General features: G+C 43.2%; 1 protein-coding gene across 1 annotated transcript; it reads right to left on the bottom strand.

Annotated features, from left to right (window-relative positions):
- Positions 1–25,212, bottom strand: Tspyl5 (TSPY like 5). The gene is made up of 2 exons (XM_046464879.2): positions 22,921–25,212; positions 1–221 (listed from the first exon to the last, which is right to left on the bottom strand). Exon 1 carries the CDS (start codon positions 25,115–25,117, stop codon positions 23,870–23,872), a length of 1,248 nt encoding a protein of 415 aa, XP_046320835.1. The 5' UTR covers positions 25,118–25,212; the 3' UTR covers positions 1–221; positions 22,921–23,869.
- Positions 25,213–25,721: the final 509 nt, after the last annotated feature.

The raw sequence follows: 25,721 nt of genomic DNA on the forward strand, positions 1-25,721 counted from the left end.
TTTTCCAACTATCCTTGTGCAGCTAAATATAATTATCAAATTTTTTGTACATATGTAACTTTCAGGATCATGCTCAGTCCACAGAGTAAGGGTTGTTTGTCCAGATGAGCTTGGTCCTAGTCGTTAGGTACCTATGAGGTTGGAGAGCAGCTCATTTTCGAATTGGAGTACGGTGTTCAGCCAGGAGTGTCATTAGAGGGTCATTGGCGCACTTTCTCCAACTGAAAAGCAAGGAACACAAGTTAGGAGCCCCAGAGGAAACAGCTCTGTCCCCGGTAGGCCAAACTTAGCCAAGCTGTAATTCTGAGCTGAGTAATTAGTGGCTATTTTATTCATCCTTTTGGGACTTGTTTCCCCAGGAGGAAAAAAAAGAAGGGGGTCAGATAAAGCAAATTTCCATACTCTTCTCAGACATGATATTCTAAGGTTCTAAATTCAAGAGGAGCAGTGGCAGAGAGGTGGGTAGGGTTAGAATGGACAGCAACGGTCACCTGGTACAAGACAAAGAGGATAAAAACTTTTATTCAAACTCCCACCAATGCCCTACAGTGACTGCAAGATTATTCCATTTAACACACACACACACACACACACACACACAAACAAACACTGGCCAAATGTTTTGCATATCAGTCTCCTTGAATTTGGCAACAGTAGTGTTTGTGAAGGATGCACTTCTCCGCATCTACTACAGAAGTAGTCCCTTTATCCATTTGGCTTCCAAAGCATCCAGGGGAGAGGTTCTTGTGTCAGAGGAATGAGCACTGAGCCTAGGAATCAGGAGAACTTTCAAGTTCTCTCCAAAGTGAAGCTGCCCTAGTCAATTGTTTTCTCCAACCTGCCACCATAAAACAAGATGAACAGTAGCAGGGCACAGTGCTTAGAGCGAGGATCTACTGCAACAGCTCTTACACTCTTTCCCCTTAAAAAACAAAGGCATTAAGTTTATGGATGTGTTTGTTGGAACAGAGAAGTCCCCTGTAAAGAAAGTTTCTAGGACATAAGTAATGGCTAGTGACAGACTGGGCTTCAGGGATTCCTAACAAATGAGTGCTCCCTGAACTTCAGTCTGTCTGCTCAGCCCATGGCCAGCTGTCCAGACCTGTTCAACCCTAGAAACAGGGAGAGCTGTGGCATTCCCCAGGCTCTGGCCTCACGCAGGACAAACAGGTCACAAAGGGCTCAGCCTGTGGGTTTTCTCTCTCCAAAAGTTATCTCTTTCCTTCTCCCTGTGATGACCCCACACACCATACATCTTGAGTAGGATCCTCTTGAATGAGATGAAGGATGGACATTCACTATGCTTCTATCTTGCTTTCTATGCTTCTGTGATTCTTAGGGTTGTGGGAGGACCACCATGTTGCACAACTCCAGAGAACTTCATTCCCACACAGACCCAGGATGTGGTTTGGGAATTATATTTTTAACTCCATTTAGTATCTAGTGTGTTACTGAATGGTAATCTACATTTTACATCTTAAAACTTGGGTCTGTTCTTTCTGAGTACTCTTTAGTATATTTTATACTCAAATTCTTATAATACACAGTCCTTATTTCCTATACCACACCAGCCTCAAGAAAAATCAAGATCTGTGATTAATGAACAAGGCCACTGGCTCTGGAGCCACAATTTGTTTAATACACTAATTTTCTTTATCTCACCTTTCAATCATGTGCCCCATCCCCACTTCCTGTCACATGGAGAACTTTATAGGCCTTAGACAATTTCTACATGGTGTCAACCACATTCAAACACACCCAGTCTTCATTTATAGATACTAGGTAGATGGACAGATAGAAGTTCATATATATATATATATATATATATATATATATATATATATATATTTATCTAATTATATATTGTTCTATATTGTTTTGCTATAAATTTTGAAAGGATGTTTAATTTTCACAAGTTTTGAATTTAAGAATTGTTTTATGATACAAATTTTAATATTTACATATAACTGTATGACATCTATCCTATACATCATCCATTATTCGTTGATTAAATGTCATAACTTTTTAAATTTTTAATTATTAATTTGGGCTTTGAAGTTTTCTTTATGTATCAAAAGATAATCAATATTTTTACAATTCCTGAAATATTTATAGGTCCTAGACAATCAATGAATAAACAACCCTGTACTTGTCCCCTCATCCCCAACAACACCTCAGCCAGTCCCAAATCCCCTTCCTCAGGATCTCAAGAAGCCCTGTTCCTGTATCCTGGCTACTAGGCAGATGTTGCTACTGGGTTCCCATTTCTGATGCACTGTATTACCTAAGATGACCACACCCTCGAAAAGTCCATCCTTCTCTTAAGGATTAAGCTCCCCGTTATGGAGACTTTCCATCAAGTTTCCTCAACATTCAGCTTTTCCATTTTCTATGCTGCCACAGAATGTGTGTCTCAGGAGGGACACAAAACTTGACTCTCCCCCACATGGGGGTGAATTCCTGACTCCTGACGACAGCCTTGACTGCCTCATTTTATCTTCAAAGTCAATCCCAGTGTCTGGGGATCTGACTGTGCATCCAATGCACTTACTCTCCAAAGGTCCAGGATCATAGAAATCTGATTTTGGTATTTCATGCTCACATTGAGATAGCTTTTACCTTCCTCAAAGGATCTTTATGGACAATAAAAGATGTCTAGATCCCAAAAGATGTTCTGTCCTAGGGATATTTGCACTCCTAAGCGTAATACCTTTTAAGCCATAGTTACATCATCATGGGTATATTTTTGTTTTTTGTTTGTTTGTTTGTTTGTTTTTTAATTTTTTTATTGTTGGTTGTTCAAAACATTACATAGTTCTTGATATATCATATTTCACACTTTGATTCAATGGGTATATTTTTGTACTGACAGAATTTTTTGGAGAAAACTCCATATCAATTTAATTCCTTAAACAATTTTTTTAAAACAGTACAGTTAAATCCTTTCCAATACTTTCAATTTTCAGTTCATATTGTATTTCACAGAAGTTATTTTCAATGGGGATTAATTTCTTCCCCAGGCAAATTTTGCATAAGGCTTTGACCCATCATTTGTTTTCTTTACATTAAACATTATGGTTGAAAATTAAGCTATATCCATTTATGAATATATCAATGAATCCTGCTTATGTACATAATTATAATGTACTAACTAAACTAATAATAATAATAATAATAATAATAGAAGGGAGATCAGTAAAGCAAAAAGATCAGAGGGGAGAGGTGGGAAGGGAAAGGGAAGGTACTGTGGACTGAGATGAAACAAATTATGAGTGTGCATATATGAATGTGACATAATGAATCCCACCATTTGTATAACCATAATACTCACCAATTTTAAAGAAAGAAAAAAATATGGTTATAACTTTTCGTCTTGACCACTTATTTTATTTGACATTTTTTCCTGCAAAATTCAATGTTCCTAATTCAGACTTCACAGATCAAAATTTTACGTTGTACAGATTTTAGCCACTATTGACTTTCTGTCAATCACATCAACCAGTGATATTAATCATGAACTTTATAAAAAAAACTGAGGATGTCTCTTTCATAGCAAAACCACATGCTTGTACCCTCAGATCTTCTAGACTAGACCCTGTCTTTAGGGCTGCATTGTATACAGTGAGTGCCTAAGGCATGAGCCCTGGAATGGAACCATCTGGGTTAACCTGGGCAAACAATTTAATCTCTCTGTTTTCCTATTTGTTAAAATGGGATCAATATTAGTACATGGATCACAAGGTTCTTGTGAAACTTAAAGCATAATATACTTCACACATTGCATGGCATGTAGAAACCAGGTAAAAATTAATACCTTTTGCTATTGCTCCAACCACCTTTAAACCTCTGTTACTACAATGACAAACCATCTGAAACCTAATGCCTTAAAATATCAGCAATTTATGACTGCATAATACTCCATTGTATGGATATACCACATTTTGCTTACTGACTCATGAACTGATATATACTTGGGTTGTTCTCATTTCTTGGCTATTGTGATAGTGTCGGAATAAACCCCAGTGTACAAGCATTTGCTTGAGTGCAAAGAGGAATGAAGTATTTGATACACGATCCAATGTAGAAAAACACTGAAAACATCATGTTAAATGAAAGAAGCCAGTTTTAAAAGTCTGTCTCCAGAGTAGCAGAAAGCAGACTGGTGATTGCTAGGGGCTAGGAGGAGGGGAAGAAGGGTGTGGCTACTTACTGGGTACAGGGCTTGCTTTTGGGGTGCTGAAAATGTTTGTCAATATAAATAGTTATGGTCATACAACATTGTGAATATACTAAGTGCCGATGAATTGTAGACTTTAAAACCGTTAATTTGGTATTAAGTGAAATTTGTCTCAATTTTGAAAATTATACAAAAGCCATTCATTATTTCTTTGGACAGCTGGAAGGCCCTGTGGCCTCACGTGGGCTGGCAGGAAGCTGGGTAACCATCTTCTACTTGGTCTTTTGCCCTCAAGGGAGAGAGCCCCAGCTTTGGCAAATCCCAATGAAGGAGCATCAATCAAACTTCTGCTTGTGTTATGTGTGCCAAAGTCCCACTGACCAAAACAAGTCACATGGTCAGGCCCAGGGTCAGTGGGGTGAGCTCCACACAAGAAAGATACTGGAAGGCATGACTCATTGGGGCCGTTACTGTGACAACCCTCCACAGGCATCATTCTAATCATCCACCCCAATTCAGATTTGGGTCTGAACTGACCCTTGCATCTTAACTGATGGGAAACAGGAAGCTTGGGCCTGTGATGCCAATGTGGTTCAAGAATAGGGAGAACGCTTTAAATATATTCAAATCCTCTGAGTGGAATGCAACTCAGCTTCCTTTGGCTTTTCCTGGACTTCACTCATATTTAATTTCACTGGTTTTGATCATGGACCACAAGGTTAGACTCTCTTACTCTGAACCCTGATTACAATTTAATATGAAACAGCTGAATAAAGGGCAATGTAGACACCATAAAATGATTTTCACAGTGTCCAACTCTGAGGGCTCTGGATTCACCACCCTGAAATTCCTGGGTAGTTAATCCTATCAGAAGGGACTGAGGTCACCTCTGCTGGGAAAGGACACCTACAGCTAGTGCCTTTCAGGCAAAATACACCCACAATGTCCTTAAAGAAAACTGATGTCAATTTACAAAAGATTTGTACACATGGTAACTGACTGACACCCTGCAAGGTTAGTACATTGTGATCCCCACTGAACAGATGAAGAATATGCTGAAACACAGCACTGCCCAAAACCTCCTACTGGAAGGAAGGACTTTTTGCCTCCAGCTATTAGTAGCTCTTTCAGGTGTGCTTGCCACATAGAGCTGCTTAACCCCAGGGCATTTCTTTCCCAACCAGGCAGCCTGTGTGCACAAATGACAGAGGCAGGGATGTTAGGCTTATGATAGGACACCTTTGTGAGCTGTGTATGCTCCAGAGCGCCCCATATGGATTGCTGGCCAACTCCCTATGCCCTGTTCCACTCCCTTCCCTTCAAGTTCACACTGTTGATCTACAGTAAATACCTTAGAGGCCAAACACTATCCTGAGTCTGCTTCCAGAAATTCCAACTGCTACAAAGAAACTGAGGTTTCTCAACATCCAACAGTAAGAACTTAGAACTCAGGACTGCAGCACCACCCCTGAAGGCAGTTTATGACAGTGAGTACTGGGCTTGGAGGCAGATAATCTACTGCATCAGGTAGAATGGATTCAGCCATGAGTAACAGGGACCCCAAATAGCAATGGCTTAAACAACATGGACAGTTATTTATCTCACACATAAAATCCAGTCCCGGACTGGCATGGGAGGTGCTCCATGGAGTCTTCAGGACCCTGGCTCACAGTTCTGTCATGTTCTGCCATAACAGGTAGCAGGTGGAAAAGTGTAAGGATAAAGGAAGTGAAGTGTGTGCACTGGCTGTTTTTAAAGGAAGGTTTCTAGGGGCTGAGGATAAAGCTCAGTTGGTAGAGTACTTGCCTTGCATGCATAAGGCCCTGGGTTCGATCCCCAGCACCAAAATAAATAAATGAAGGAAGTTTTCTAAGAGCCACTGCCAACATTCTCTGCTTTCACTCCAATGGGCAAAACTTCATCACATTGTCACATCTATCTGCAAATAAGCCTATGGAATTGTCTTTCTTCTGGATGACGATGTTCCCCAGTTACAGTTGGGGAGATTAATATGGGAGAACAGACATTGGACAGATACCCAGAAAGCCCCGATGCACGTGGTGTTTGGGTTTTGCACTTGCTAGTTCTCAGTTAGTGAATCTCAGAGGTTATTTTGCCTGTCTGGGTAAAGGGTCTGCTTTTCATCACTATGACCAAAATACCTGACAAGAACAAATTAGAGAAGGAAAAGTTTATTTTGGCTCATGGCTTCAGAGGTTCAGTCCATTGTCGGCTGACTCCATTGCTTTGGCCCCAAGGTGAAGCAGAACATCATGGAGGAAGGGCTGGCAGAGGAGTGATACTCAGCTCATGGTAGCCAGGATGCAGCCAGGGGTGGGGGTGGGGGTCTACAGGGAAGAAGAACCCAGGGCACACCCAAGTGACCTACCACCCATACCACACCTGCCTACAATGGTCACTGCCTAATCAGTCCATTCAAACTAGGATGGACCAATGATTAGTTTACAGCTCTCATAATCTAAACATTTCATCTCTGAATGTTCCTGTATTACACAGAAGCTTTGGGGGTACACCTCCTATCCAAACCATAACAGGATGTGAGAAGGATGCCCAACCACCTCACAGAGTGTCAATGAGATACAGAGATGCCTGTGAAATAGAAGCAGGATGCGTTGACTCTGATATTTACTCTTTGTTCCAATAATATGTGAACATCCTTTCTTGGATCCTCAGATTCCCACCTAGTTTTTTCCAATGGTCTTAGATATAGATCCACTATGGCTGGGCTTGGTAGAACACGCCTGTAATCTCAGCGGTTTGGGAGAGTAAGTCAGGAGGATCGCCAGTTCAAATGCCAGCCTCAGCAATAGCAAGGCACTAAGCAACTCAGTGAGACCCTGTCTATAAATAAAATACAAAATTAGGCTGGGGATGTGGCTCAGTGGTTGAGTGCCCCTGAGCTCAATCCCCTGTGCCCTTCCTCAAAAACATATATAGATCCACTATGTACTAGTTCCTGTGGTGACAATAGTGCCTCATCTTACTTAATACTCATGAAAACACTATGAAATAGGTACTATCTGATATTTACTATTTCACTGCTTTCAAAGAAATTTATATCTGACAAAATCTGCTAAGCAATTTAAAAAGTATCATTACTGCTGAAAACTGGCCCTCAGATAGATAGATCTGACCCTACTTGGCCCCAAATCACACAGCTCCTAAGTCCTGGGGCCAAAGATTCAAACTCTCGTCTGTCTTGTTGCAAAACCAGTGTTCCCAATCACTACGCTGACACTGTCCTCTTCCTTTCCTCCCTCTCCACCACAACCTGCCCCAGTCCCATATGCACTTGCATTCTCACATAGCCCAGTAGGCTGTCCCTTCAGGCTCAAGCACAGCTGAAAGGGGCCACACAGCCAGCCTTTAGGAAACCACTGCTGCTATGTGGAGGGCTGGGGTCCAGCAGACAAGTCCCAAGGTGCCTCCTATGGCTTAGCCTTACTCTGATATTTGCTCTTTGTTCCAACAATATGTGGACATCCTTTCTTGGATCCTCAGACACCCACCTAGTTTTTTCAAATGATTTTAAATATTGATCCACTATGGCTAGGCATGGTAGCACATGCCTGTAATCCCAATTTCTAGTGGGTTCCTTTCTCTTCCTACCCACAACTGCACCCCTCCTGGGCAGGAAGAGAGAAAGCAAACCCCTTCTGAAAAGAGGCACGTAGACAGCAGCAGTCCCTTCTTTCAAAGGCAAAGGAAGCTCATGGAAGATGCCCAGAACTCTTCTGCAGCAAGAGCCCTGCAGCAATGGAGCCAAGAGCAAGAGCCACAGAAGGCTGCAAACAGTGGACAGGGAGAGATTGGCACTGCCAAGACCACACTCCTCAAGCGAGGCCGGCTCCAGGCTACATCCTCTTCTGCAAATAAACATCATGGCAGCACTGCCCGGGGCCAGCCACACAGCTAGCAAGGAGCTGCCAACATTTCCATTAGGAAGCCCTCATTTCTCATGTTGAAAATGGAGCTTTCAGAGTTTATTCTGGGTTGAGATTCTTCCATGTAATCTCGGGAGGCAGTTTTTCATTTATTTCTCATTGACTTAAGATTCTCTAGGGATGAAGAACTCCCCTGACTCTTCACTGTCCCAACACATCCATTCAAAACCAAACCCCCCGTTGATAAAATGGTCTTACTTTCTGCTTTGGACTTCTTTTTTTCTTTCTGTGCTACAGAAGTCGGAATTAAGCCTAAAAGAACAAATGGTTCCTCTAGGTTGGGCTGGAGACTGAGTGCTTTATTATTTAAAAGTGCTTATGTGGGTGGGAGAGGCAGAAGGCCCTCACAAAGGCTTGGCAAAAAATAGGACATAAACTGCACAGCCCTGGGCCAAGGCGGAAGGGACCTGCAGGAACCTTCCTGAAGTACGCTCCCTGGTTCTCCAGTGAACTCCCAGCTTCCTCCACCCAGCATGTATTTCTCTGTTGAAGGCCTTAGGCCTGGTCTTAGGCTGCTGGCCCTGCATTCTTACTCCGCATCACTTCATCCTCCTGTCCCCCCACAGCTGGCTCCACACAGAGCTCAACTCAGCCACAGAGGAGGGAAATGGGTGTGCAAAGGTCAGAGACAATGAGCGTGTGTCCTGGGTCTCTTGCCTTGGGACAGGAAAGGCCTCCTCCCTGGGTGGTCTCTTTCCTTCCACACTAGCCTCAGCCTAAAGCTCTTTTCCTCTTTCACATTCTAGCCCAAGGCTGAGCATCCTGCTGAACCCCTCTGGTGGCTGAAGGAGGAAATGTCCTCCCTGCTTGGGCCCAGGCCCATCCCTTGGATTCCTGCATGGAATTACAGGGACTCCCACCCACCCCGACCTAGTTAGCCCCTGCCACTTTTATGCCCTACTGCTGGGCCTCTCTTTTCCCTTAGTTCCACATCAAAGACTGGATCCCCCCATTCAAGCTCCTACATTTTGAGCAATTCATCTAAAATTTTCTTCATTCTCTCAGCCACCTCCTCCCTCACCAGGGCCCACCACCCCTACCAAGAAGAGTTCCCCTCTTTCTCTGACCCATGTTCTTACGGTAGGTTTCTGTGGAACACATCTTGTGTTATAATTCATTCTAATCCTATCCTTTTTATGTCTTGAGGTAAATCTTGCCATCTCCCTGAGGCTCAGGGACTTCACTTGTATCTCCCTCCTTAAGCAGTACTGTCCAGTGTTGGAAGACACCCACCCATCTGTGGGCAAAAGAAAAGAAGGACTGGGCTCTGGACTGGAAAGGGGAAGTGAAAAATCCTTAAATCTCCCTGAAGTACAAGCAACCTTCCGTACTAGTGAGTTCTGGAGGATTCAACCAATGTAGACTGCAAATGGCACTAGGCCTACAATGGCTGCCTCTGTACTGAACATGTACAGACTTTTTTTCTTGTCATTACTCCCTAAACATCATAGTATAACAACTACTTCCATAGTATTTATGTGGTATTAGGTATTACAAGTAATCTAGAAGTGTAAGTATACAGGAGGATGCATTTAGGTAATATGCAAATACTATATACCCTTTTATATAAATGACTTGAACATCTGAAAATTTTGTTATCACTAGGGATCCTGGATCCAATCCTTGGATATCAAAGGGTGATTATACATGGAAAGCCCTGTGGTTCCCAGGAAAATTCCATCCACAGATTCTCACACACCTGCCTGAGTCATCTGGCCCAGCACCTACGCCCAACAAGGAGCCCTCATCATCTGTCAGTAGCAGCGACTGGCCTCTGTTTTTGAACTTCCCAGTCTCATACGAACCCAGACAACAATTATTAAAAGATTATCTATAGCCAAGATGCACACCAGAAAATACAGAAGAAAACTACCAAGGCATTAAGAGGAATAATAGCAATTCAACAAGGACTGGTGACTTCAGAGTTTAAAGCAATGTAGGTTGTATATTACCTCCCAGCTACAACCAAATTTCAATAGAATAAAGATTGTCAAACTGCAGAGAAAGGCAGGGTTAACAGTTGGTGATTCTTGATGCCTGACCTCAGCCTAAATTCTTGTAAATAATAGTGCTGTTGTTCTTGCCCACCCCCACTTCCGTATTAACAAGGATGACCTGGGAGTGGCCTAGGTCCAGTGGGCATCTATTGTTTTGGCCTGCTCAGCAACCATCCCTCTTGCTCTGGTACTAGCAACATGATTTATTTACATCTGAAAAAAAAAATAATAATCCCTTCCCTATTGTCATTCCTTGGAGCTTGGGTGGGTCTGATCCCATTCCTCGCCCCTGGGCTGGGCAGTGACCCAGCTCTTAATTTGGTTCAAGTGTTCATAATGACCTAATAAGCCCAGTCAATCTCAGGACTTCTTTTTTTCCCTATCCTCTTGGTACTGGCAGGAAAAGAATACTTTGTACTTTTTTTTCTTTATTGGGGTTGCTGAAAGGGTAAGACCTGTTGGCCTAGAGCATCAAGAAGCCATCCTGCCATAAGGAAGAAAGCACCTACCCCTGAATCAAGACCTATCCTGAACTCAAATTGTCCCTGGGCTTTAATATTTTATTCTGACAATTGAAGTCTTTTTAAAAAAATGATTTTACCCAACTCCAAACTTCTGTTGCTCTTTTACAGATAAGAAAACTGGATCCTCCAGAAGCTAAGTTATCTAACAAGTTCCCACACACTAGCTAGTAGTTATCAGAGTTTGGATATGAACCCAAATAGGCCCAACTCCAAGTTTTAGCTGTCATTATCTAAGACCTCTGATGCTATTTTTTCCCCTCAATCTGAACATCCCAGGCCTAGCTTTGGGGGATATTTAGCAGTCAATCATTCTGGAACATCTGGTGTCAGCATCAAGTACTCAAAGCCAGTGACTCTGGGAAGACTTGCTTAGATGACAGTCCAGACTCTTCTCTTTCTTGCTTCCAACTAGAGTTTTGGTTTTGGAGATGAATGTCAAGGCTTTCAGACACAGACCTCAAGCCAGCCACAAGGTGGGCATGTTCTGCAATCTGAATTTTGCTCTTTTTCTTTAGCCAAGAGATCCACAACATTTTACCCAGTTGCTCTTTGGCCCAGAACCTACTGGAGTACTCAAAGGAAGAGGATGACCCACGGCTGTGGGGCAGCACTGTCTCTTTTTAGGTTGATTTCAGTCATCCTGGCTCCAGCTTGCTAGGATTGAGGAACATTTAAAATGCCTAACAGGGTGTAATAAGGCAGCAAAATGATTACACCCACTCCCATCAGAACAAGCCCTGAAAAGAGAGCCTGGGAAATGCCAGGGCCTACGCCAGGTGGGGAATGACACTCCCTGCTCAACTCCAACTCCACAACAAAAAGAGGCTAGATAAATAAGGTAAGCTTTTCTGGGAGGATTCTATAACAAAAGTCCAACAACAAAAATCAGGGCCTTCCAAAGGGTGATCTTATCAAAGTTAACTGGGTTACAGGGAATATTCTCAAGAAATGAGAATTCACGCTTTGGGTCACCATTTGGGGACTTGGGGGTTTCAAATGGTGACTACTCTTAACCAACATATTATAGAAGAAGCAACATAAAATTATCAGAGAAGTAGTATGTTTAATCTTCTTATGGGACTTTTCTAGAAACTAGGGTCATATTGAGAAGATTGCCTATAATCAGAGGCCAAATTAAGGTTTTTGGCTATTGCTGTGGCATTTTACATTATTCAAATGCCTCAAATATAACTACTGAAATAAATGTTCATGCTTAATTTGAATTTAAGGTCCCACAATTTCATTTCAATGCTGCATAGACCCACAGGGAACCCACCAAAAGGAAAATAAGTCATAAGATAGCCATACTTGGTAACACTACCAGGACTAATGTTTAAATTTATGGTTGGCTCACATCTCTTGCTGAAGCACCAAATATTTCTTCTAGGAAACCACAAACATTGTATTTAACATTTAAGAATAATTTCCTTGTCCAAAAATAGCCTCAGATCAAATTGAGAAATTTATGTTCATTTTCTTTGGAAGGAAATAATGAAAATAAAAATACAAAATTAATCCTGCTGATAAAAAAGAACACAAAGTGCTTTCTCCAATAATGAGTAGGTCAAAGACTCTTACAAAGTCTACTGCATTTCTCTCTGACCCAGAGACTGTTACTAAGTTTTTGTTCCATGATTTTATTGAATTGTTCACATATATATGTTCTCCTCCCTGGTTTAGATTATATAATATGTGCAAGCCTGAATCCTGAAGTTATTTTGACCCTCCATGGTGCCTGAGATTAGAGAAGGTACCAAACAAGCAAGCTGTCCAAATCAGTGAATAAGTCGCGAGTACTCTCAATTCTCCAAGGTATTCTGTTCCAGCGATGGCAGTCACAGAGCCTGGTGAGCTCTTGGCTTTAATAGTACATGGCCAGCAGCCAGACTCCTTCTTTGCAGTCTCCATGGAACTAGTGCTGGTCATTCATGGAATTCGCATTCCTCTTTGGCAGAAATAGGACTAAGGGGGAACTCATTTCTGGCCAGTGAGATGTAAAGCAAAGTCCATGGGAAGCTTCAGGAAGCATTTTTGCTCCCCAGTAAAAGAGAACAGAGTCTCCATTTGCCCTCTTTCCTGGTTTCCTATTTGGAACACTGTCTTTGAAGACACGATGCTGGAACAGGAACAGCCATCTTGAAGCCATTAGACAAGTTTGAGAACAAAAAGTTCTTGCCAAGTCCATGCCAAAGGTGTTGGAGGAAAAGGATGGAAAGATCTGGGGGCTTATTAAGATAAATAAGCAGCTATACTAACTATGGGGTCACCTACTTCCAAATTCCCTATTTTGAAAACAATAACTGCCCTGGTCCTTGGGCATCATTAGTTAGGGTTTCTGTTACTTGCAGCTGAAAACAATCTAAGTACTTCATATCATTCTTATTAAAAATAGGACAAATTACGTCTGTCTTCTTCTAGTAAGGACAATATAGTATAGTATGGAGAACAAAGGTTTTAGAACCAAACAGACTCTAATCATACAGAATTCTGGCTGAGTAACCCTAAGCAAGTTTCTTAGTTTTCAGATCTTCAGTGTTATTAACTGGAAAATGCAGGTAACAATGATGACTTCATAAGTTTGCTATTGCAAAGAAAAAGAAAAAAACAACAAAAAAAGAAAAAACAATAAGATAATGACTGAATATATGCCACTTAGGCATGTAGTAGGTGCTCAGTTAATGTCAACTCCTTTCTTCCTTTCCCTCCACAATATCCCTGTGTGGAGTAGATGTTTCAGTGAAATTTTGTGCAATGAGAGAAGCACAGCCTCTGCTAATGCCAAGAAATCACGGTTTGTCTATCATTATCCTTATTCAGAGACAAGAAAGAATAACAGAGATAGCTGTCCATGTGAGAGGCTGGAGCTCAAAGAAGACCTTTGATCAGCATGCCTGCCTATGTTGCCAGTGCACAAACAAGTCCCCTCATTTAGTAGCTGTTACAGCCTTTTGTTGGGCCTGGTTCTGTTTGTGACCTAGCTGCTGGTCAAACCATCTGATCAATGCCCCTATTCAGAAAGGCCTTGTCTTCGGGCTGCAGCAGACCAGAAGGTCTTTGTCCCCCCAAGTTGCATACAACTAAGAGCCTTTAAAATGTGGACTCAATTGCCCCAGTGGGCAGTGAGCCCTGAATGAGCCTGCATCATGCCCTGGCAGCCACAGGATGGTATGGGGACAAGCAGCAGGCAATCTACACTGTGTTCCCAAGCTGGCTCTCTAACCACTCTCATGGCCTTCCTATAAACACACATTGCAACACCCCTACCCCTACACACACACACACACACACACACACACACACACACTCAATGGTGATTAGGCACAGTGAAGCCACCTCAGGAGAGCTCTATATTCATCTATTCCCACACACTATCTTCTCTCTCTTCTGAAGTAAGAGCACAATGTGAGCTTAGCTCACCAACTCCTACCACAATCTCCAGCCTGACAGGAGTACAGAATCATGATTAAAGAGCTCACCCTTAACTCTGAGAGTTTCAACTTACATAACCTTGGGCAAGTTACCTAAACTCTTTTGAGCTTTTTCATCTCATTTGTAAAATAAGGATAATAATAGAATTGTTGTAATAATGTGTGTAATGTGTTCAGCACTGTGCTTCACCTGTAGTACTTACTTGATAGAAATGGACTCTCCAAGACCCATCCCATATACGAAGAGGCATCTCCTCTTGCCATAGGACAATTCCAAGGTCTGACCATTCCACCTGCTATCTTCACTGACCATGGCTAAGACTAACACTTCCATTTGTCTAAATATTTGTCAAGTACCTCCCATGGATAAACTCTGGGATCTACCAGTGAACATAGATTCTTAAAAGCTTACAGTCTAAGGGAAGAAACAAACTCAGAGACAAAATCATGGCCATGAATTGTGATTAATTCTATAAAGGAAAAGAAAAGGTAGCTGTGAGAAGAAACAGAGAGTGAGCAGTATGAGTAGGAGTATAGTCGACTGGGACATCAGACAAGACCTCCTGCAGGCAGAATGGCAGGGAAAGGACTTCAGTGTCCCTCACATAAGTGCAAGCAATCCCAAGCCAGAGGTGGCACTGAAAATAAGATGGATTCTCCCAAGGGAAGGTGAAGGAGTTTTATTATGATACCCCAAAGCCCTACAGCCTCCTGAGGGATAATCTGCCCCATGATTATCTCTTGTCCAGAATGTTCCTGGGTTTGAAAGGCCTTGTTTTGCATGTGTCTCCCCCTCTCTCAAGAATTCTAAAATCTTTCACAAAGTATCTGATGCCACAACATTAAGCAAAGCAGAATTGGGCTTTGATGACCCTATTTTCCTCATAATCCTAAAAGTTAGGCTATTTTGTATTGAAACTCAAGGTGATTTTTCCCTAGATCTGCTCACCCTGTCCATTCTGCAGTTTTAATCTCCTGTTCAGCTTGTTTTCCAATGATATTGCTCTTTTAGAGACTGTCTTTGTTCTAATCCGATTTTTGTAGTCATCTAAATTCAAGGGGCCTCTTAAGACAGCTCAGACTATATATACATATCTATGTAGAATGAGAAAAAGATACCAGGAAAGTCATTGTCCACAATCACATCAGCTTTGCTCGCTCTTCTTTTCGATTACAGACTCTTGTGCTATGGAACATTACTAAAGCATAGCACACATGGTACATTTTCTACATTTTTCAGTTGCTTTCCTGCTCTCTTCTATTTTCCTACTTGATTTCCAATATGCTGTGAGATTTATTTGATGCCACTAAGGGGTTTTTTTTGCCTGAGGCTTTGTGCAGGTAATAGCCACCCTAACCACCCCCACCCTCTGCCTTTAATTCATTTGTATTAGATTCATGCTTCTCCTTCACTCCAAATTATTCCCATTCTCTGCTCCTGGGCCCTTTCAAAATCCTTTTGTCCATTTTTTCGTGCTTAATAAGCACCTACTATGTGTAAGCCACTGTGCTAAGGGAATAAAAAATGATTAAGACATATGGTTTGTTATTATCATTTAGTGACCTAACAACCTTAGAGTCTCTGGTGAAAGTGGACACGTAAAAAATAAGTGCAAGTCATTACATTAGGTAGGCACTATAAACTGAACTATGGACAAAATATTGTGGAATTTAAAAGAAAGGAAGGATTAATTCAGCCTTAAAAGACTAAAAAGAACAGCACAGAAAAATTATAACTGAGGCACATCTGAAAGCTTTCTTGCTGGTGAAAAAGCTTGTACAAATAAGGATGTTCAGAGAACCAGAAGGGCTCATACTGGCTGAGCACCACACCCAGGGTGATAGGAGACAGGGACGAGGGTGAGTGGTCTGATAAAAGTTCATTAGGGTCAAATTGCACATCAACTGAGTGGCCAAAAGAAAGAGGACTGTAATTGGCTGTAGATCAAGCAAAAAAACAAGCACAAGGTGGAGCTTTCTGGTCAAAAGCAGTGACTACAAGTCCTGGTAGGAAAGGCAGCTGTACATTGCCCCCAGGTATTGTCTCATGTTCAATGTCAGCAAAATTATCCAGGAAAGAATGAACCCACGAGTGACTGAAGATCTCTAGCTCTAGCCCCTTGACCTCGACTTATTTCCTGCTGCAGAATCCCACTCCCATGACAGGTGCTGAAAAGTTCTAGATTTTCTCAAGGTAGGATGCAGAAGTATAACACATTTCTAGCCCAAGGGTCCTAACTGAGGTCTTCTGAAACCCACTAGGGACCACTGGCAAAGAATTTTTTCCCTGATCAAAGCAGACACTGACCAGGCTCCCTCTCCCTACTTCCTTCCTGCCTTTAAGTGCAGCTGGGAAAGGGTGTGATGCCTGAAGCTAAGGAGTCATGAGGGGAAAGCCAGCGGGTAAAGGTGGACTCAAAACCATGACACAAGCCTGTAACCCCATATCGCCAGATGTTGTATGTCAGCAAATTTTCCTTCTTTTCCCAAATCATTTATAATCAAGTATAGACACTTACAGGCCAAAAAACTTGCTCAGCCTCCATCTGTAGCTATACTCTGCTTAGAATGAATCCTAACCTACAGCAATTTAGTTGGAGGAGGCCTCCCTCACCATTCTGAGTCAAGTCAGTCCTACTCCTAACTGAGCTCCAACAGCATGCATGCTGCTGTTTAAGATGGTAAAGAAGGTTCACATTCATAGCCAACTCAAAGGGATTTTGGCTAATGGACTGTGCAGAGAGTTAAATATAGATTCGGTGCCTAGATATATACAGCCAGATATTTGCCCTAGGCTGCATGTTCACCGTCCAAGGGGTGGATGGAGTTTGGAATCAAAGGACTTAGGTTTAAGTCCTGCCTCTAATACTTACTGATTTTGTGATTTTAGTCAAGTCATTTAACTTCTTGGAGCCTTCTTATGGAACAGTTGTTATAATTGAGATAATCTAAAGTGCCTTGTAAACCACGAAGTGTCACACAACAGTAGCTATTGTGCCTTCTGCTTGTCACATCAGCTGAGGATCAGGTCGACAGGAGGGACGGAAGAGGAATTTCAAGGCATGAGACTGAGTAGCTGGTAGCAGTACACTTGACTGAAGGGTGCTGATCTGGAGAAGAGAAGTATAATTACCACGAGGCCAGAGTTCAGCCAAAAGTCAATCAGCAGAAGTAAGGGTTTGAATAGTGAAATACAGTTAGTTGGAGAAGTTTCCAAAAGTAGAAGTGAAGATGTAAGGAAATATAGAAAAAAAATGGGCTATTTATCTATTTATGCTGCCCCAATACCTGAGGGATATGACCCTACCCCATTAGTAACTCTCCAAATCTAAGTATCTCAGGAAGTAAGAGAATAGAAGGACTTTCTAATAAGATACAAATGAATCTGCTAGTAGTTCTCTCCCTGGGGGATTCTAAAATCTGTCCTTAGGGAAATGAGTCTCTTTCCTCTGTTGCAAATCACCATCATAGTGTAGAGGGGGGAAGCCAAATGTGTAAGAAGAGAGTCAGAAGTGAGTAGAGATATTGGGTAAGCTAACGGTGGCAGGGCCACTTATTTTTCTCTCCTTTCTCACCTATGGCATAGCACAAACTTCATACACTCCCAAAAAAGTCCAGCAAGTAACATAACAAGAAATCAGGCTGGGTGCAGTGGTGCACGCCTATAATCCCAGTGGCTGGGAGGCTGAGGCAGGAGGATCGTGAGTTCAAAGCCAGCCTCAGCAATTTAATGAGGCCCTAAGCATCTCAGTAAGACTCTGTCTCTACATAAAATATAAAAAGGGCTGGGAATGTGGCTCAGAGGTTAAGCATCCCTGGGTTTAATCCCCGGTACCAAAGAAAGAAAGAAAAAAAAAAGAAATCAGATAAGGGCCTTTTATAATAAAATTCAAAGGTGGGATAGGGGCCAGGGTCTCAGTCATGAGGTCCTTGTGCTCCAGGTTAGGAAGTGCCTGAGTGCCTTGTGAAGTCTCACCTAAAGGCCAAGGGTGGGGAAGCCCTCTAGCCCCTTCCTCATCACTATGGATCTAAAGAACTTTCCAGCACTATCCAGGAAAAAAAGAGAAAAGAGGAAATTAAATAACAATCCTAGGCAAAAAGAGAGAAGAGGTTGAAACCTGGGGAGTGGAAGGAATATCAGAATAATTCAGGGCTGTATTTGTTCATAGCTCTGTCTCCAAGGCCTACAACAGAGACTTGCACACATAGGAAGGAGCAAATGAATCAGCCCATGGGCAGGTGGTGAATACCAGCTCAAATAGAAGGTAAGCTACAGTTTGAATATGGCTTGAGTTTGTTCCACAACTGTTCATATCTTCAAAGGTTGGTCCTCATAGTGACTCTCCCTCTCACATGTACTCCTGCCAAGATGCCATTTGCTATGATGTGATATGACCAGAGGAGCCCTCACCAGAACTATTTGGACTATGCTATTTGGACTTTTCCAGGGACATCCTCTCCACTTTTTCCTGAAAATGTCCATAACAAAGAGCCTCTAAAACTGTGAGCCAAATAAACCTTTTCTCTTTATAAAGTGCATGGCCTTCGGTATTCATTATAGTAACAGAAAATTGATTAACACAAGGTGGTCAAAGGCAGGACCTGGAAAATGGAGGCCCTGCATCTGTGGAGAAGTAAGTGCATAAGCCAAATTGGGCAGAAAGCATCTCCTAATTTGTAATCCAAAAGGACTCTGCACAAATTCCAAGAAAAGGCTCAGGCCTGAAGAGGCTGCTCTCAATTGCCTTATACACTCCACATATTGATAAATTGAAAAACTTAGGTGTTTATAAATGTTTTTCTAGTTGGAAATTTAGGATATTCTGCATAAAGATCCTGATTCCCTACTTCTCTTTGAAAGTGCAGCTTACAAAGGTCTGCACTGGCCAGGTAAACAATGCTAGAGGCTCCAGAGCTGCTGCTCCTGACCTATAAACAACACCTCTCCATTTGTGCCCAGGCACCAATGCCCTATCTGATTGGTCCTCTGAGTGTCAGCCTTGGTTTGTTATCCTTACAGTATAAACTACTTTTGTCCCAAAGTCTGTCTCTGTAAGTATTGCTTCAGAGCACCTTTCTTTTGATAATGCATGACTATTCCTATGTAATTCAGACAAGAACTATATGTGTGGATTCTTGAAACAAACACTCAAGTGTAAAGCATGGATCTACATGAACAATTTACTTCTTTTTTCCTCATCCTGTGCCCTCGCTGGGGATATCATCACCTACCTCAAAGGACAGTGGTAAAAGTTCAATAAGTTAATCTTTCTAAAGCTCCTACAACAATGCCCATTACCATGAGCCTCAATAAAATAAAATAAATACAACTTAAGTTGTTCTTAAGAGCTGAATTATGCCCCCTGACCCGTGTCCACCACCACCAAATTCCTATGCTGAAGTCCTAATCCCTAGTACCTCAGAATATGTCTGTATTTGGAGACAAGGACTTTAAAAGCTAACAAAAGTTAAATGAGGTCATTGCAGTGGGTCCCAATTCAATGTGACTGGTGTCCTTTTAAGAAGGGATTAGGACATAAGACACACTTCATATCTGTGAAGATAACAGAGAAAAGAAATCTATCTACAAGCCAAGGAGAGATACCCTCAGAAGAAACCAACCCCGTCAACACCTTGATCTTGGATTTCTAGCCTTTAGAACTGCATAAACAATTTTCTGTTGTCTAAGTCACCCAATCTCTAATACTTTGTGATGGCAGCCTCAGAAAACCAATATGGTTGACCTCTAAAATGAATTTCACCAACCTTACAAATTTACCAACCCCTCCTTAGTGTATCTGAATCTAAACTGTGGATGAATTCTTTGTTTCACTCAACATTGGAGAACCTGTGAACACTGCACATTTATTCAGCACCTTCCTTATTTAAACCAATTTCATATTGTCATTTAAACACCCACCTGTATTTTTTTTTCAATCATTTTCTGCTGGGCAATCTCTTTCCTGATTTAGGAAAACTTATTTTTAATTGATTTAGTTGGTCTTTGTATAGGACTCTGGCAGTATATATTTTTAAGCATTCCTGTTAATTCAAATGTGCAACAAAGGTTAAATGTCATTATTCTAGTTTAAAGGGCCTTCATGGGCACCTCCCTTGTGGCCATAGGGCAGTCCACAAACAGCAGCAAAGTCATCATCTGGAAGCTTGTTAGCAACAGAATCTCAAGTTCTACCCCAGATTACTAATATTAGAATTCATATTTTAACAAGATTCCCAGAACAATTCAGATGTACTCTAAAATTTGAGAAGCACTGAATTCCCACTGGAAACAGCTGGATAACTTGTTAAAAACAAGAATACCTGGCTTCCTCTCAGAACCACAGAATCTCAATCTCTGGAAAAGGTTTTGGAATCAGGACTTTTCTTGTATTTATGTTATTGTTTTTGTAGCTAGTCACACAATAGTCTGAGGCCTGGGAATCACTTATCACAGCCAACGTATATGTCCCTCAACTGCCCAGGCTCTGCCTAACAACCTCCCAATTATTTTTTTACAAATAAGAAATATAACAGAGATATAGGTTTTTATTTTTACAACATGCATATAAGCTTACAACTATTTATACTGTTTAGGAACACAGAAATAATTGCATTATTACCAGGGTGTCAAATTATCAAGTACAACAACCAGTGAGTGATTACTTTGGGGAGGTTATTTTCACCAAATACAGCAACAATTTCCAAATTTTATTTCCAAGACCAGAATTATGAGACCAGGATAAGCCGATAACAATCCTAACAGTTGCACAAATCTCCACGTTACATAGAGGAAAAACAAAAAAAAAAGGCTGATATCATGGCAAAGGATCTCAATTAAGTACCTTATACTGGAGTCTTTGAAAGAGTTTTAGAACCCAACAATCTGTCCTTTTGTGGACACAGAGCATCCCTTCATCTCTTTTTCAGACCCCTTGTTATGAAGACTCATTTCTTAGGTCCATTTCTGGGACTTCATTAACACTAAGAGCAAAAAAACAGACTTGTTATAATAATGATAGCATACCCCACAACCATCACTACCAGAGTCCCAATCTCCCAAAGTAGCCCTGGCTACACTGGAATAGTACCTTGGAACTTTCAATAAAAAATAAAGGTGGAAGAAGGAGCTACAGACAAAAGTTAACTGATCATAACAGGAAACTGATGTACCTAGGTGATGACCACACAAGGTCCAGGGACATCCTCTCCACTTTTTCTGAAAATGTCCATAACAAAGAGCAAAACTGTTTGTTGTTGTTGTTGTTGTTGATAGCAGGTACTGAACTCAGGGGCACTTAACCACTGAGCCATATCCCCAGCCTTTTTTTCATATTTTATTTAGAGACAGGATCTCATGAGTTGCTTAGGGCCTCACTAAATTGCTGAGACTGGCTTTGAACTCATGATCCTCCTGCCTCAGCCTCCCCAGCCACTGGGATTACAGGCGAGCACCACCACACCCGGCAAAACTGTGTTTTGTTTTGGTTTGTTTTTTTGTTAAAGCAGATTTGTACAGCTATATTTTCACTTTTTCCAAGAGGCAAAAATGGGAGAAATGGTTAACATTTTACTTAGGAGGTGAAATGTACAGCATACAGCATTCGTCTCCCACATATACAAGGCCACATCTAAACCAAGGGAAAGCATCCAAAGTAATATAAATAAAGATTCAGATTAGACAAAAGTTTGGACCCTTGCCTAGGCACCCTATTTACCGACAACCCCTTTAATTCTTCTTTCCCAACCCTGAAAAGAGTTCCTCCTATCCCCTCCTTAACTGAGAGAGAGGCATGCTATCCCTGCAGTTTCTCAAACCATTCCTGCTTTTCCAGGCCAACACCACACCAGCTCATACCTGCTGTGTTTGCTGATTTCCCTGCCTCGCATCCTCCAGCTACAACTTCAGTCAAAGACTCTGGTGCATAACTTAGGATGAGGTCTTCTATAAGGTAAGGGAAGTTAGGGGGAAGGCAGGTATGGACTTAGTCCCCCTCAGGGATGAGGGGGAGAGAGGACAGGCAAGCTTGGGCAGGAGGGCTCAGTTCAGCTTGCATACTCACTGGAAACAACCTAAAGATCTAGAACAGATTCCACCAATGCCCTTTCCCATAGCCTGGGATCCTCCATCATGGAGTCTAAAGCCTACTCCCATGGGATTTGAAGGCAAAGAGAACAAGTCCACTAAAAGTGGAAAAGCTCAGTGCTGAGCATCCAGGTGACCAAGGCTGCCCACAGAACAGCAGAAGGCCCTAAGTCTTAAAGGGTATGCACACACACAAAAAAAGAGCAAGAGTAGACAATAGTCCAAACACTGCTGCCTTGAGATTTCTAATTCTGGCATATGAACAGGCATAAAAGGGGCTTCAACTTCAAAACTGCAGATTGAGCCAAGGAAGTCAGGACCAGCATTTGACCACAGACCAAGTGGGGTTCTGGTTTCCTATACCCTATTTCAGTCTAGTGTGTGAGCGTGCATACCGAGTGCCCGCTATCTCCCTAACTGTGTATATAAAACCCTGTTCTTGTTTTTGTTTTGTTTTCTGAGATGTGGTTCTATTGAAGCAAAAAAGGAAGAGGAGGAAGATTAAGGAAGGTTGAAAGGGAGGAGACAAGGGAAAAGAGGAGAGTAGCAGAAAACGAAGGAAAGAAAGGGGGGAACAGTAGGAGGGAAGTTAAGAGGCAGGTCAGGAAGCTGGAGTATGGAAATGTAAGATGAAGTCAAGTGGAGAGATGAGAAATTCCTCTTCCCCAGCATTCTGATCATATTTTAGGAGAGGATAAAGGACTCTGACAAAGGTACCTAGTTGACAAAGGTAGCTCCACCCTCACCTGTAGTATGATGACAATGAGCATATGTCCACACACACCAACCCACCCATCAGTCTGGCAGCCAGTAGGGTTCCTGGAAGTATGAGGAGTGCATTTGTGTGTCTCATGCACTGGCAGGGTGTCTGGGTTCACAGGCAGTTCTTGAGGTTCTTGTTGACCTGGAAGTCAACTGGGGCCAATGCAACCTAGATAAAACCCAGTGGCCTGACAAATGACCAAGCATGGCCAGACCTTGAAGAAGGTTCACCAGGAGATGGGTCCATAGGCAAGAAGAGACATGATGGTACAGAACACATGGCATACTGCTTCTTGCCCTTGACCTCGTCCATGCCCGGCAATCAAATGCCATTCTGCTGGATGTCCAGCAGGTGGTCAGCACAGACTTCAAGCCAAAGCTGGAGATAAAAGTAGATAGCATCTTGGCCGGTACCCCCAGAGCCACAGAGCAATAAATTCTGGCTGATGACTAATACTTTGTACACTGGACTTATTTTGCAGTGGCAATAGAAAAGTTTGCCATTGATGGCATGCATGGCCAGCATAAACATGAAGCCCAGCAAATGACTGGCTGTGAAGTAGCAGAGCCTGAGGCTGTTCTGGCCTTCCTGGTAGATGACTCCTGAGTGTCCATGTTAAAGACAAGTGAGAAAGATCAGAGTCAAGAACAAAGCCTAGGCAATGTACAGAAAGGCAGCACACATCTGAAGCATAAGTGCTTAACATAATAAACAGCAGGGGTGAAGTCACATAGCATGTGACACTGTTATAAAAAAGCAAGTAGGCCATAGGGAGGCAAAAGAACATGATCAAAAATGCCATATTCTTGCAACTAAAGTCCAAAGGGACTATAGTACACAAAGGCCAACATGAAGAGAAGGCAGAGAGCCAAACACACATGTAGTCAGCCAGAACAGGTCCAGCAGGAGGTAGTAGGGAGATTTATGCAGGATCAGTTGGATTGGTTTACCCCAGGCTCAGGGGTCTCCACTGGCTGCTTTGCTGGACCTGGCCTGCCCTCCTTTCCTTTCTCTCCACGGGCCCCTTCACTCATAAGGTAGTACTGCAGGGGATTGGGCCATAGTTCCTCGTTGATTATCTCAACAATCTTGTCAGATTCGATAGAGCTGTGGTTTGAAAACCAACCAAAGAAGCTACGGTTGTTTTCTGGGTTTCCCTGGCTAAGAGACTGAAGGTCGTGACCTGGGAGCCACTGGATTGGAGTAGACCGAGACACCACCTGACCTGAAGGACCACACCCGTATTCCTTGATGAGCACCTTATTTTGGAAATAGGGGTTGCGGCCGAAGTAGAACTTGATTTTGTAGCCCAATCTGGCGAGGCCAAGCTCTTCCACCTCCAAGCTGTTCAAGTAGCTTAGTACCTCTTTATCTTGGTTGTTCAGAAAGGATGATAACTGGGGGTGATTCTGAAAAGCTTGCCCCCAAAAGCCTGGGATATTCTGGATGAGAAGGTTCCTTCGTTCCAGGTGGTGCAGTCGCAGCTGCCCAAACTTGCGAGAGAGCCTAAGGTAGGCCCTGTCCGCCTGGGCATTCATGGTCTCCAGCTTCAGCTGGACGTTCTCCAGAGTATCCATGCTGCCTTCTGTCGCCGGGATACCTGACCCTGCATCCTTCTCCACCACCTTCTTTTCCTCCACTACTGAGACGGGATTACCTTCCCCAGACGTCCCTTTCTTTGGCTTCCCACCAGCTATGGCCTGAGGTCCCCTCCCCAAGGCGCTACAGGTTTCTGGGGCCTTCTTCCCAGCAGGGCCACGCCGATTCCCAATGCGGGGGGCATTTTTCGGCCTTCCCACGGTTCCCACGGTTCCCACGAAGACGGTGTCGGTTGCCAGGCGCTCTGAGAGAGATGCGGCCATCCCCGGACAAAGCCTGGTGGCGGCCAGTCCGCGGTTCCCAGCTCGGGCGCGGAGCGCGAGGCCACAATCCAGCGGGAGCCGGCAGGCAGCATCCTCCCCGGGCTGCAGAGGCGACGCGGGCGCAGCGGTTTCCAGACCACCCCAACCCGCGCCAGCCTGCACCTGTGCCGCCGGGATGTCCTCCCCGAGCCTCTGAAACTGTGGAGGGTCCGGGTCGCGCAGGGCGTCGTCAGGAGCAGCGCGGACTCGGGCTTTGGCGCGGCCTTTGCCCCGGCTTTTGGCACGAGAGGACTTTCGACCTCTACTTCGGCCGCTCATGGTGGTAGCGGACTCGGCTTCAAAGCCACGCTGTGACCCTGCGGCCCCTGGCGTCAGCTCGCGGTCCCTACCGAGCGCGCCTCTCCATGGCAACCGCCGACGTCACGGCGGCACGACTGTACCGTCGCGCTAGGACCCGCTGCGCCCGGTGATTGGCTCCGGCGTCGCGGCTGCGCACGAGCCCAGCTCGTGCACACTCCCAGCTCAATCCAACCCTTTTTCATTACTAAAAGTTTCTACTGACATGGGCCTGGGATGTGCTAACCCTTGGTCTCTTCCCATTGACCTCAGGCGTGCCCCCGCCCCAGGGTCTCATAGAACACATCTGTCCCTCTTATAGGAGACAACCTGAAGACAGCCATCTCGACCTGGCCCCCTCATGATCTATTTTCTGAACACGTTCAGTTGCTTCAGTTATCTCTGGTGACCCCTATCATGATGAAACTGCTATTGACCTCCGTGTCTCATCATGCACACCTCTCCTGAGAGTTACTCTGATAACTCCTGGGAACTCAAGGTGGGTGACAATGATAGTGATACCGCCGGTTATCAGTGATGAGTACTGCTTCCCCACATGTTGAATTTGAACATTAGAGAAGCATGA

This window comes from Marmota monax, unplaced genomic scaffold (genome assembly GCF_021218885.2).
Source record: "Marmota monax isolate L192 unplaced genomic scaffold, Marmota_monax_Labrador192_F-V1.1 WCK01_AAM20220418_F8-fsc00003, whole genome shotgun sequence".
NCBI classification, from domain to species: domain Eukaryota; kingdom Metazoa; phylum Chordata; class Mammalia; order Rodentia; family Sciuridae; genus Marmota; species Marmota monax.

Coding starts and splice junctions, on each gene's coding strand:
- Tspyl5 (XM_046464879.2), bottom strand. CDS start 25,117: ATGAGCGGCCGAAGTAGAGGTCGAAAGTCCTCTCGTGCCAAAAGCCGG.